General features: G+C 34.8%; 1 protein-coding gene across 6 annotated transcripts in view; it reads left to right on the forward strand.

Annotated features, from left to right (window-relative positions):
• Positions 1 to 12,895, forward strand: part of PIAS2 (protein inhibitor of activated STAT 2) — a 112,423-nt gene that overhangs the window by 64,442 nt on the left and 35,086 nt on the right. For all 6 annotated transcript variants that reach the window (XM_004380877.2, XM_023735375.1, XM_023735378.1 and 3 more), the window contains exons 6-9: positions 1,630 to 1,764; positions 3,874 to 3,979; positions 5,439 to 5,512; positions 12,016 to 12,176. In XM_004380877.2, the coding sequence (XP_004380934.1) occupies positions 1,630 to 1,764; positions 3,874 to 3,979; positions 5,439 to 5,512; positions 12,016 to 12,176 (476 nt within the window). The remainder of the gene's footprint in view (positions 1 to 1,629; positions 1,765 to 3,873; positions 3,980 to 5,438; positions 5,513 to 12,015; positions 12,177 to 12,895) is intronic.

Genomic DNA, 12,895 nt, shown 5'->3' on the forward strand with positions numbered 1-12,895 from the left:
TTATTTTTTCCTATTTGTTTATTTGTTCCCTGTCTAAGGTCGGGAGAATGGCTCAGGGCTGTGACGGGTCCTACTTGTGGCCCAGGGGACTCGGCAATCACTGAAGCTGGCCGGGACCTGGTGCAGAGTGGGGAAGGGGGAGGTAAATGGGAGAGAGGTTTTTCCCAAAGCGGGTGTTTTTTGATCCACGTAATAGGTCCGACGCGTGTACTTATCTTTTGCTGATTGAGCGCCGCTTTTCACTGGTTCTGGAGGCCCGAGTAGACTGTCTGCCAGTCGGGCTCTCCTGGTGTGGCAAACGCTTCCCCAGTGCCAGTGCTTGCTTTACTGTGCATGGCAGCCGATCTGGCCCGAAGGATGTCGGCTCCCACTGGGTCAGGTCTAGCAAATGCTCACTGCTTCCAAACCATGTCTCCCTCCCCTGCCACTCAGTCCGATTTCTCAACTTTGCCTTTGATATTCAGGGCTTCTAGATTATCACATATAATTGATTCACTTTTTTTTGTGAGCTTTTGTTGTAAGAGGGAACACCAGAAGCGTATGGCTCCTCCTCCATTTTGTCCTCACCTCCCTGGAATACAGTTTTAAGAAATGCTGTTTCTTTAAAGCTCCTGATGGCATATAGAGTGTCATGTGGAAAGACATATACATTGATGGCTAAGTGAAAAGTGATTCGGAAGATTCTTCTTATATCTAAAAGGGGAATACATTAGCCAGTTCATTTTGGTTATATTTCCTTGTTACATATGCAGAAAATGTATTTGCCATTAGTTAGAATCTACTCGATGGCAGCTAACAACAACGATAATCAGTAGCTTGGTGTTTCTTCTTTCTTAGTGGTACGTAATTAAATTACAATCAATGACACCTTGGATTCAGTGAAATATGGTATCTGCTTTTCAATATGTAGATGTTTTCACTGCTAAGAAATTTTAATTTTCAAAAAAAATACACTGTTTTGTCTTTGAAAATCACAGTTAAACCAAAAAGCCCTATGTTAAATTGAGAATTGGATATGCTTTGAATCTGAAATGAATACATTTGCTATTTAAAGCAAAGACTTAGTGACTTGAAAAAAAGTAGAATAAAAGCATAAATAGCAATATTCTTATAGCCAGCAAGCTAATTATTATTTTTTATTTTCTCGACCTGGTTTTAAAGAATACAATTTCTGTTCTACTGAGAAGGCAGCGGAAAGCATTTTTATAATATGAGTTCAGTAATTCCTTTGACATTCATTTGTTCTTTTTTTATTCCCAAAGTTTGTTCTCCCTCTTTCCTACCCCCAATATTTGAATGCATATAAATCCTAGCTCCTGTGAGACTATCTCTAAAGCCTGGTTTCCTTATAAAAAGGAAACCGATTCATAGCCAATATGGCAAGATGTCAGTATTTTTGATTTTGATGATGGAACATGGATTTTTTGTTGTATTTTTCTGAATTTGTGAAATACTTTATAGCTTTTTTGAAGGATCATTTTCCTCTTATGATGAAGACTGTGATTTCCAGGATAAAGTAATAATAGCTTGGTGTAACGAAAATTAGGCAAGATTCTGTATCTGTCTTGGAGAAAATATTTGATTTCTTAAATAAAGAAGTTTAATTATTTTCCTTTCTTATGATTACAGGGCTATGCACCACCACCTAAAAATGGGATCGAACAGAAGCGCCCTGGACGCCCCTTGAATATTACATCTTTAGTTAGGTTATCTTCAGCTGTGCCAAACCAGATTTCTATTTCTTGGGCATCAGAAATTGGAAAGGTAAAGGTTCTCTCCCCTGGGGAGCATGAGAGTGACCTCGCTTGGAGTTGATATATTTGCTTTTTCTTAGACTGCTAGCTCTAGCTTGTTCTGTTTCGTGCATGTAATCTCTGAAAAGCAGTAATGTTCAGTTCAACAGGAGAGGTGTGGAGATTGTTAAGGTTAAAAGCTTTAACTCTTAAGTTTTCTTGAGTGTCATCTCTTTTATTTTCCTGGAAGGGATGTATGTATATTTATAATATTTCTTAAGCTAATGGGTTAATTGTAGTTTGTTTGTGTGTGTGTTTGTGTAATATTTTAAGAACTGGGAACTTTGGGTGATGTTATTATTTACCAAGAGAAACACTATCAGCCTTTCGGGGAAATGGCTAAATGTACACATACTGTGATTAGAAATAGTCTGTTCCAGTCTTAAGCAGCTGATCCTTCAGATAACGTGAGCATCTCTTATAAAAATATCTGCTTAGAATTGTATTGTTTCCTCTACACCTGGTTTTAATCCTGGCTTTCTGGGATTCTTAGTCTCAGATTGATGTATTGCATCAAGTAAGAGATACCAATCAATCATTTTAGAATTACTTGTTTATATAACTGTGATAGAATGGGAAAAGAGATTTCAGTTCATTTCTGAACTTCAGTATTTCTTTCATGGACATGAAGAATAATATTCCTGTTTTGTGGATGAAGAAATTGAGGCATATGTTTGTAGGAGCAATTTTTTTATTTCATCGCCAAGGATATTGTAGAGCTAGAAATAAAGAAGAATATTTTTGTATTAATCATCGGACTGTTACTATTATTTTGATGATTGTTCTCTAGACTTCTCATTTCTGAATTTTTTTTTATAACTCATCAGTATATCAAAAGACACTGATTACTAATATTTTTAATTTTCGTGAACTCAGTGTGCAGTGGTAAAACATTGGAAAAGGATTTTAAAAATCTTGACTTAGTCCCAGGTTGACCGTTGTTTGATTTTGGCAAAATTGCTTAAGTCCCTGAGCCCAGTTTATTATAAAGATAAGGTAAAATCTTGAAAGTGGGGATTGTATACAAATGTAAGTGACATTAAATGAGCAAGTATTAATACTTTAAAGCTTTAGTGAGAGGAATTGGAACTGAAGAGTCTTATCTTTTTGAATGATTGTTAACTTGCAGATTTTTAAATGAATGATTATAGACATTAAAGATCTTATAGTTTTGTCATATGATAGGAATAGTATCTTTTCCTTGTAATTAAAATGATTAATTGACCTAAAATGTGTACAATATATTGGATATTCAGATATTTAAAAGGACTGTTGCTGGTTAGAAGACTTTAAAAGAATGATATTTAAAATATTTGGTTTGGCAGCTGTTGAAAGTATTTTGTTTACTGTAGAATCAGTTGGATGAATATATGTAGTGAAATGCTAAGATAGATTGTTTTAGCATTTAGGTAAAATTGTAGCTTATCTACTCATAGCTCTATTAATAGCCAGATTTAAGAGGTACGACATTGGATACTGTTACTATCCTGCCTTATCTTTATTTTTGTCATCTTATGTATCTTATATACTACAGTAACAGCCCCTTCCCCAGTAGAATGCCAATTTGGGGACAGGACTTAGTTTGTCAGAGGTTTTCTCAGAAGAAAGCTGATGTCGGGTTCATTTGAGTGATTAGCTTAAGGCCATGTAGCAGGGGGCTTTTTTTGCCACAGTTAGAACTTTAGAACTCTGGGTTTGAAGTGTTAATTAAGAGCTCCATTACATAAAGTAGCTAAAATCAATTCTGACAGAAGTGGGAATGGATGGTACTCTCATTCATATCACAGGGCTGCTAAGGCACCAGTTTTGCTAAATATACTAGAAACACAGTTTGAAACCATTGGCATATAGTTTTGTTATCTTTCACGTGTGTGTTTTAAAAGTGAGAAGCCCTTTCATATGATTGAGCTTTCATCTTCCTTAAAGTAGCTGAGTTGATTTTCTTCCCTTCCAGTAACTGACCTTCCTGAGAAAGTTATTTTGAATGTTATTTTTAGAAACCAAAGTTTCTTAGACAACTATTTTATGTAAATAAAGAGGTATGTCTCTCATCTTTAATACAGATTATCTTTCTTTGTAGAATTACTCCATGTCTGTATATCTTGTACGGCAGCTTACATCAGCCATGTTATTACAGAGATTAAAAATGAAAGGTATTAGAAACCCTGACCATTCCAGAGCACTAAGTAAGTAATGTTTGTAAGACTGAGCATATGAGATGCTTTAATGGGGGATTAAAAAAAAAAGCCTCACACACACATCAGTACAGGAACAATTTGGGAGCAATTACTAAAGACCTAAAATGGATTTTGTGTTAAAACATGCTCTAAGAATGGAGCCCTGTAAATAGAAAAGCCCTTCTTTTAGCACTCCAGAGAGGATCAGTTTTAAATCCCAACTAGCCTGATCTTTGGCCTTTTTATGAAAACTCTTATTTAGGTAAACATCAGCATAATGATAGTTTTGATGAATACATTAACTTGAGAATAGAAACTTGAGTCTTCAAAACCTCCAGTGTGTAATAGAAGTATATTTTAAAAGATTCTAAGAAACTCTTCTTGCAAAAGAAATGTTGATATCTATCAACAGTATTTGCCTTCTGAGATGTTTAATTTTGTAGTTTCGCTTTCATAATTTGTAGTGGTGGGCAGAGAAAAAAAAGTCTTCAGTAGCCCAAACTGTAAATAATTCAGTTATTGAATTTAATCAAACAAGACATTTTTCTGGGAAAGGGAATCTTTTTCTCCCAATTATCTCCCATACCATTGAATTAACCAGAAAGAGGAAAAGGTTCTAGATTGAAAAGGGGGAGCCCCAGTTAACCAGAGAAGAGATAAAGTTCTAGGTTAAAAAGGGAGTCAGGGAGGGCTACTGAAATGGTACCTTGTCTTGTACACTCATACCTTTTCTCATCTCCTCAGTTGGTCTTCCTGCCTAGAGCAGAAAGCCAAGGAAACCCTTCCCTAGTTTTTCTTGCCCTGCTGCAGTTCCACTGCCTAGAAAGATTAACCAAGCCTCTCCCTACAGTGGTGTTGAGAATTAGGTATCTGAAGGAGAAGATATGTATATTTTTTAGCTTGTATATACAGTAACTGTGTACATTACCTGATAAATAAATCATAGACATACTACCACATCCATGGTAGTTTTCAGTTGTCAAAGAAAGTATAAGAATATTATATTTTCTGCTGATAGATTTAACAATTTTTGGAAGCAACCAGTACTGCCTAATAAAACCAGTAATGAATGTGCGTTAGAAGAGCATCGAAGCTCAGAGTGCTGCTATGTTGTATCTGCGTTCCTTCTCTAGTTGTTGTTTCGTTCTTAAATCTTAATCAGCTTTCTGTTTCAAAACTCTTCCTTACCTGCAATTTTACTTTTAAAAACAAATTTTTAAAATTCAGTTAAACATGAGATGTAGTTAGAGTCTGTGACTTTATAATTTTTTAACCTAATACTGGAAGTATAATTGTGCTTTTAATATCTCTATATTTAATGGTTTATTTTCCTTTTTTTGTTTGTTTGTTTTGTTTCTTGACTTATTTGAGGTGTTTGGGAAATTTTAAACTAAGACGCGTTTCTGTAATACCATTCCTTTGTCAGCATTAATTTTTTTAAATGTTATTTTTTTCCTTCTTTTTAAAGTTAAAGAAAAACTTACTGCAGATCCTGATAGTGAAATTGCTACAACTAGCCTTCGGGTATCCTTGATGTGTCCTGTAAGTAAAGCAGCACAACATGCTGGGGAGTTTTACTTTTTGTAAATTATTTTCCTATAAAGATGAGTTTGGGAATGAATGTTGTATTGTGATGCAACGACTAAACAAGAAGAGACCCTAAAAGGAATCCTACTGGAGAGGGCCGGTAACTTCAGGTTCAGAACACTCTGCCACAGTCAGTACTGTAGAGAATCCACAGCTAGCAGTGCACATATATTAATAGTTGGCTCCTTGTATCAGAATATAAACGGTATTGAAAAATAACAGTAAAATTAGTAGGACCTAATACGTGCTAATTCATGGTCCCAGTTTAGTAACTTCTGTCACCTAGAGGATGTGTGGGATGGCTTCATCTGTTTGTAATATAGTTTTAAATTGACAATTATTTTTACATAGATTCTCTGGAGGGGAATCATTTGGTAACTCTGAGATTGTCCTGTGTGCTTGGCACCACTGAGCTAATCATAGGAGAAAATACTAAAGATTGCTAAGAAGTTGTCAGAAAGTTAATAATCTAGTTTGAGAGAGAAAACAAACTCACATGAAAAAAAGCAAGCAATACTTATTACCAGATATAGCTGTGCTATTGGAGTACCAAAGAAGAGGGGAGAAATCAGAAATAGTGGATGAAGGTTTTAAAATCAGTGTTGGCAGGGAGCCTTTCCAGCTGAGAAGAACTTTGTGAGAAAAGTCATGGCGCCTTGGTGGTGCAGGGGTTAAAGCAATTGACTGCTGACTGAAAGGTCGGCGGTTTGAAACCACCAGCAGCTCTGCCTCTGCAGGAGAAAGACATAGCAGTCTATTTTCATAAAGATTTACAGCCATGGAAACCCTGTGGAGTCACTGTGAGTCAGAATCAACTCGATGACAGTGGGTTTTTTTTTTTTTTTTTTTTTTGTTGTGTTTTTTAATGCCCTAGGCACACTCACTGTGGGAAGGGAATTCACGTCACCTATGTTTTAGTTATGTCAAATTGTTCTATCAGGAAGAAAGTGCTTCTACACAATTTACATAAGGTATTTCTATAGTTATAAATGCCATTTTGTGTAAGTGTTGTTTTCTTAGAACTTGTCCCCCCGCCCCTCCCAACAGACTGTGTCATTCTACATGAGAACATTCAAAACAAAACACAAAGTACATTTCAACCGTGACAGTCTTAATAAAATAAGCAATTTTAAAAACATTAACTTCAAATTATTTGAAGAAGTGAAGTAACAGATCAGATGGTTTTTGATCCTGTTTCAAGTTCATTAAAGTTTTTTTCTTCCTCTGCTTAAGAGTGACAACAGGTCTGTTTTGGATATCTTTTGAGCCTTTCCTCAGTATTCATCCTATCTGATATTTTTCTGAGGAAAGAATGAACAGTATTCTTTGGGCTATGGTGGTGCGATGGTCAGGTGCTTGGCTGCTAACTGAAAGGGTGGCAGTTCGATCCCACTATCCACTCTGGGAGAAAAGACCTGGTGATCTGCTTCCATAAGGATTACAGCCTAGGAAACCGTATGGAGTAGTTCTACTGTGTCCTATATGGTCACTGTGATCGGAATCAGCTCAACAGCCCACAACAAAATGCTAATATAAAGTTTGGTACCTATACTGTAGTATATGATACATATTAATTAGGAAACCAAGCACAGGTGTTTTGACCTGATTTGACAGATGAATAACAGAACTTAGATGATGAAAGTAGCTTTTGGGAAGAAGAAAAGAAGTAGCTTTTTTGGAAGAGACATACAATACTACTATCAGTTGAAGAAAGCAGAAGGGAGTACAACCAGTTGATTTTAGAAATAACACAGGATCAGATACAATGACAGTGGAGATGGAGAAGAAAAAAATTGGATCACAGACACTTGGAAGGAAAGGAGTCGAACCCTGGGTTTATTTTGCAAAAAATAAAGGAGAGAAAATTGTAGCCTAGGATGGTGCAAGAAATGTTGCTAGTTATACTTCCCAGTGTTTATAAAATGATTTGAGTAGGCGTGAGTGGATAGTGGAAGCAAATTCCAAAACTTCTGCCCTTGGACCTAAGAAAAGTAATTTTAAAGTAGATTTGAAGAAAGCTCTGATGGAGTTACATCATTATATTCCTAAACAGAAATCTAAATTTTACATGAGTGTTTTACTTGTGTAATGTCAGCTGTGATTTTCAGTCTTTCCTGCTGAGGTAGGGTGGGTGACTGGGGGATATAAAATGAAGAGTTTGGATTCTGATGTGTGTGTGTGTAAGTATATGATATATATAATTAGTGTATAAAATATATATAGTGTATAATATATATATTTAAGGTTCTGTTGCTGAGAATTGTTTGAAAACCACTGACTCGAGCCATTTTTACTTATGAACTTTTTCTTAATTAGATTGATACTAATTATTCCATAATGAAGTGAAAATCAATTTGGATATTGTCTGCTTAACATTTTATTAATTAAAAAATAAGTGTTGTGTTGGTCTGAAACAATTTCACTCGTAAAAACAATACATTTCAAAATAACAGCCATCACATGACTAAATTAGAATTTAGCACATTCAAATCTTTTTAGAAAATGTACCATAATCAGTATTAGGAAATCAATTAGATTTTGCCAGTGAATAATAAATGCCTCTTAGACACTTAGGGAATCCTCATTAACTCTTGTAGGACACCAAAGTACAATTAAATTTAGGGTCAAAAACTTATGTAGTCTTGAATGTTGTCACTGTGTGTGCTGTGGAAATTCAAAGGCAGTGATAGGAGAGATGAAAATAGCATAGAAGAAGAAAAAAAAAAGTAACAGTTCTCAAAGTGTGGTCGAAGGATATCTGGGAGTCCCTAAGACTCTGAAGAGGTCCACAAAGTCAAAACTATTTTTATAATAATACTGAGACGTTGTCTTTTTTACTCTCATTCTTTCAGGACTATACAGTGATGTTTAACAGGGACTACCTGCCAAGTGATGGTATCATTGCTCTTCTGGCGAATGGAATGTGTTCCTGTGTATTCTTAAGTTTTAAAAATGTCTGTTTTAATTCCTAATAAAACAGATATTGATAAATATCACCCACATACATAAAAACTCTGAAGTTTTTTTAAAGAGTATAATTTTTAAGTGTAAAGGAGTTCTGAACCAAGTTTGAGAACCAGTGGCCTATGAAAACAACAGTGGGCTGAGTTAGAGCATTACTATAAAGAAAAAAATTTATAAAAATTGACAAATAATACTTATAAAATTATCCAAATATAACAAAAGCATTAAAAAAAAACACAGTGGCCTATGAAAACAATAGTGGGCTGAGTTAGAGCATTACTTTAAAGAAAAAAAGATAATAAAAATTGACAAATAATACTTACTATAAAATTATCCAAATATAGCAAACGCATAAAAAATGAAAAATTTTTATTACCACGGTCTGCTATTCAGAGGGACCCCTGGTGACTTAGTGGTTAAGAGCTTGGTTGCTAACCAAAAGGTCAGCCATTCAAATCCATGAGCCGCTCCTTGGAAATCTTATGGGGCAGTTCTACTCTGTCCTGTAGAGTTCCTAGAAGTCGGAATCAATTCGACAGCAGTGGGTTTCAGGTTTTACTGTTTAGAATTAATGCTGTTACTAATAGTATTATATATATCTTTGTAGATTTAACTCTCTGTGTTCATAATTATATATATTTATTAAAAAATACATTATGCTGTATATATGCTATATATATGTATACTATTCAGTGACTTGCTTTTTTCATTAACAGTATATCTTAAATACGTTGGTACATGTAGCTCTATCTTATTTTAATCACTGCAGACATTTTGTTGCATGGGTGTGGTGTAACTTATTCAGCCTTTTTTAGTGATTATTTGAGTTGTTGCCAAACTGATTTTATAAATAAACAAATTCACATATTGATGGAAAATTCCTAAATAAAACACCAGCAAATATGATCTAGTACTATTTTAAAAGAATAATACATGATAACAAAGAGGACTTCATCCTAGAAATGCAAAGATAGTTTGATTTTAGAAAATTTAAGGTTATTTATCTTAATAATTGAAAAGGAAGAAAACTTGTGATCATCTCATTAGGTGCTAAGTAGGCATTAGTTTCATTTCTGATAGAACAGAAACTCTTAGGAAAAGAGGAAAAAGTGAATCATTCAAACCAGAAGCTAAAATGTTATAAAACTAGGAAGGTTGTCATGAAAGTGAGGTTTAAGTTTGGATTCGTGTTATAGCTCCATGCTGTATCTCACTGAATGTGTTGCTTACCCTTCTGTAGCCCCAGGAGCTTAATTTCAAAAATAGAAATATAGATACCAGCCATTCCAGGGTTATAGGGTTGTTATGAAGATTATATGAAATTTATGTGAAAGCTCTTAGTAACACCATAACATTGTAAGATTCTAGATAACTTAGGGCATAATTTGTTATTAAAAGAAGGGAGAATATAGAAGCAAATGTTGCAGGAAGGGAAGTAGCCTCAGGTTCTGTTTTTTTCAGTTCTAAATAATGAGTTATATTGTGCTTCATATTTGCATGCATCACTTTAACTTCTAAAATCCCTTTTAGAAGTCTGGGTAGACACTTAGGTAGAGGCAATATTGCACAGTGATAAGACTCTGAAGCCAGAGTTCCTGAGTTCAGATCTTGGCTCTGCCACTTGCTAACTTTGTAATGTTGGCCAAGTTACTTAGCTTCTTTGTGCCTCAGTTTCCTCATTTGTGACATGGGGATAATATTAACCTTATAGTGTAAGCATTAGTTACTGTTATGGGGATGATTTGGCTAAATTGCTTTCTTTTTAAATTCTACAATAACCAAATGCTCAATTTAGAAAATTTAGAAATTACAGATAAGCCAAAAGAAAAAAGGAACAGTAGAAAAAAATCTTACTACCCAGACAGAGTTAGCAGTGCTATAATTTTGCTGTGAATTCTTTCAGACCTTATAGTGCATGTGAAAAAGTCCTTTCCTCTTCCCTTCCTTTCTCTTTGCGTCTTATCCAATCTTTTGTTTATTCTACCCTCTGGCCAGCAAGTACTGAGCATACAGTATGTGCTAGGTTCTGTGCTATACAACAAGGGGATTGATTATAGTGGTGAACAGAGATACAGATCCTGTCTTTGTGGAGTTTAGGGTCTAGTGGAAGAAACAAATTGTTAATCAAAATAACACAGAGGTGCTTATCAATAGATAATTTCCTATGAAGGAAATATATAGGGTGGTTTTAAAGATTATACGGAAAAACTTCACCTGATCTCATCTGGATCTGTGTATGTCTTAATTTTGGTATACCTCTATCAATTGGAATAAGAGTTGAACAGAGCACTATAGTTATATAAATGTATCTTGAAAATTTGATACGTTTGATTATATAAAAGTAAAATTTTCATAAACGAAACATATTTGTGATTTGTATCACACACGAGGCTGGATTTTTTTTAATATAAAGAGCTCTTATAGATAACAAAAGATTAATAACCAAATGGAAAATGAGAAAAGGTGATGAATAAACATTTCTTAGAAACACAATGACTCTTAGTAGTAGAAAGAGGCCCAACTTTGGTTATAATAAGAAATGTAGCTCATAACTATAATGGGATATTTTTCACCTACCAGATCGGCAGAGATCAAATAATTCAATAGACTATGTTGACAAGGGTGAGGGTGTCCAAGCACATTAATACGTGTGTATGTGTAAATTGGAGTCCTGGTGGCAAAGTGGTTAAGAGCTCAGGCTGCTAACCAAAAGGTCAGCAGTTCAAATCCACTAGCTGCTCCTTGGAAACCCTATGGGGCAGTTCTACTCTGTCAATATGAGTCGGAATCGCCTTGACGGCAGTGTTTTTTTGTTTAGTTTATGTGTAAATCAGTATGTATAACCTCTGTGGAAGGTGTTGTCAGTATGACAAAAATCACAAATATGCTTTCCCTTTGACCCAAAAATTTCACTTCTAGGAATTTTCCTACAGATATTTATTGCAGTATTGTTTGTAGTGATAAAAGATTGGAAACAATTTCAATGTCTGTCACTAGGATACTGGTTAAATAAATTGATACCTTCTTATAATTGTAGCTTTTTATATACTGATATATGTGAAATAGTCACCAAGATATATTATGTGATAGAAGGTGCAGAATAGTGTATAGCATGCCACCATTTATGGGAAAATATTTTTTAAAATATACACTTGTATATGCGTGGAACATCTACAAAATGGAATGCAAGAGATGGATAACAGTGCTTCTCTCTAAATAGGGAATCTGGGGGACTGGGTGAGAAGGAGACTTGTTTTCACTGTACATGTGTCTTTTTCTACTGGTGGATTTACACGTTAACTATTTTGAAAAACTGAAGTATTTTAAAAATAATAAGGCACTCAACGAATGGAAGTAGAATATATAGTGATCTTGATGGGAATAAAGTCTGATTTGGATTTCTTTTTCACCATGATCTTCTATGACTGTGTTCCCTTTGAGGCCTTGATCTCCTTTCTGAAATAATTTTCCTTGTTGTGTTCCCTGTACTGTAGTTAGGAAAAATGAGGCTGACAATCCCATGTCGTGCAGTGACTTGTACACATCTGCAGTGTTTTGATGCTGCTCTTTATCTACAAATGAATGAGAAGAAGCCCACCTGGATTTGTCCTGTCTGTGACAAAAAGGCTGCCTATGAAAGTCTAATATTAGATGGGTAAGTATCCCTTTTAACAGCTATTGGTCATGTCTCCATTCCGTACAGCCTCATATCAATTTTTCTCTAGCATAAAGTCCAGATGTTTATGTCTTTCCTGCTTAATTCTTAATTATTCTCAATCTTATTTTTGTTTTAATTTTATTGTGGTAAAATACATACAACATAAAATTTGCTGCTTTAACCATTTTTAAGTGTATAATTTATTGACATTAGTTATGTTCACAATGTTGTATAACCATTACTACTACCTATTTCCAAAATGTTTTCATCACCCCAAACAGAAAGTCTGTATTCATTAAGCAATAACTCCCTGTTTCTCCCTCACCCCAGCCCCAAGTAATGTTTAATTTACTTTCTGTTTCTATGAATTTGCCTTTTCTTGTTACTTTATGTATGTAAGTGGAACCATCCAATACTTGTCCTTTTGTGTTTGACTTATTTCACTTAACAGTATTTTTAAGGTTCATCCCATGTTGTAGCTGTGCTAGAACATCGATCTTATTTTCAAACTGGTTTAAAAAAAAAAAAAAGAAAAACCATTGCCATCGAGTCAATTTTGACTCATAGCGACCTTATAGGACAGAGTAGAACCTGCCCCATATGGTTTCCAATGAGCACCTGGTGGATTTGAACTGCTGACCTTTTGGTTAGCAGCCGATCTCTTAACCACTTTGCCACCAGGGTTTCCAATTAAACTGATTAGTGGCTCCTTTTAT

Source organism: Trichechus manatus, unplaced genomic scaffold (assembly GCF_000243295.1).
Source record: "Trichechus manatus latirostris isolate Lorelei unplaced genomic scaffold, TriManLat1.0 scaffold00078, whole genome shotgun sequence".
Classification (NCBI taxonomy): Eukaryota; Metazoa; Chordata; class Mammalia; order Sirenia; family Trichechidae; genus Trichechus; species Trichechus manatus.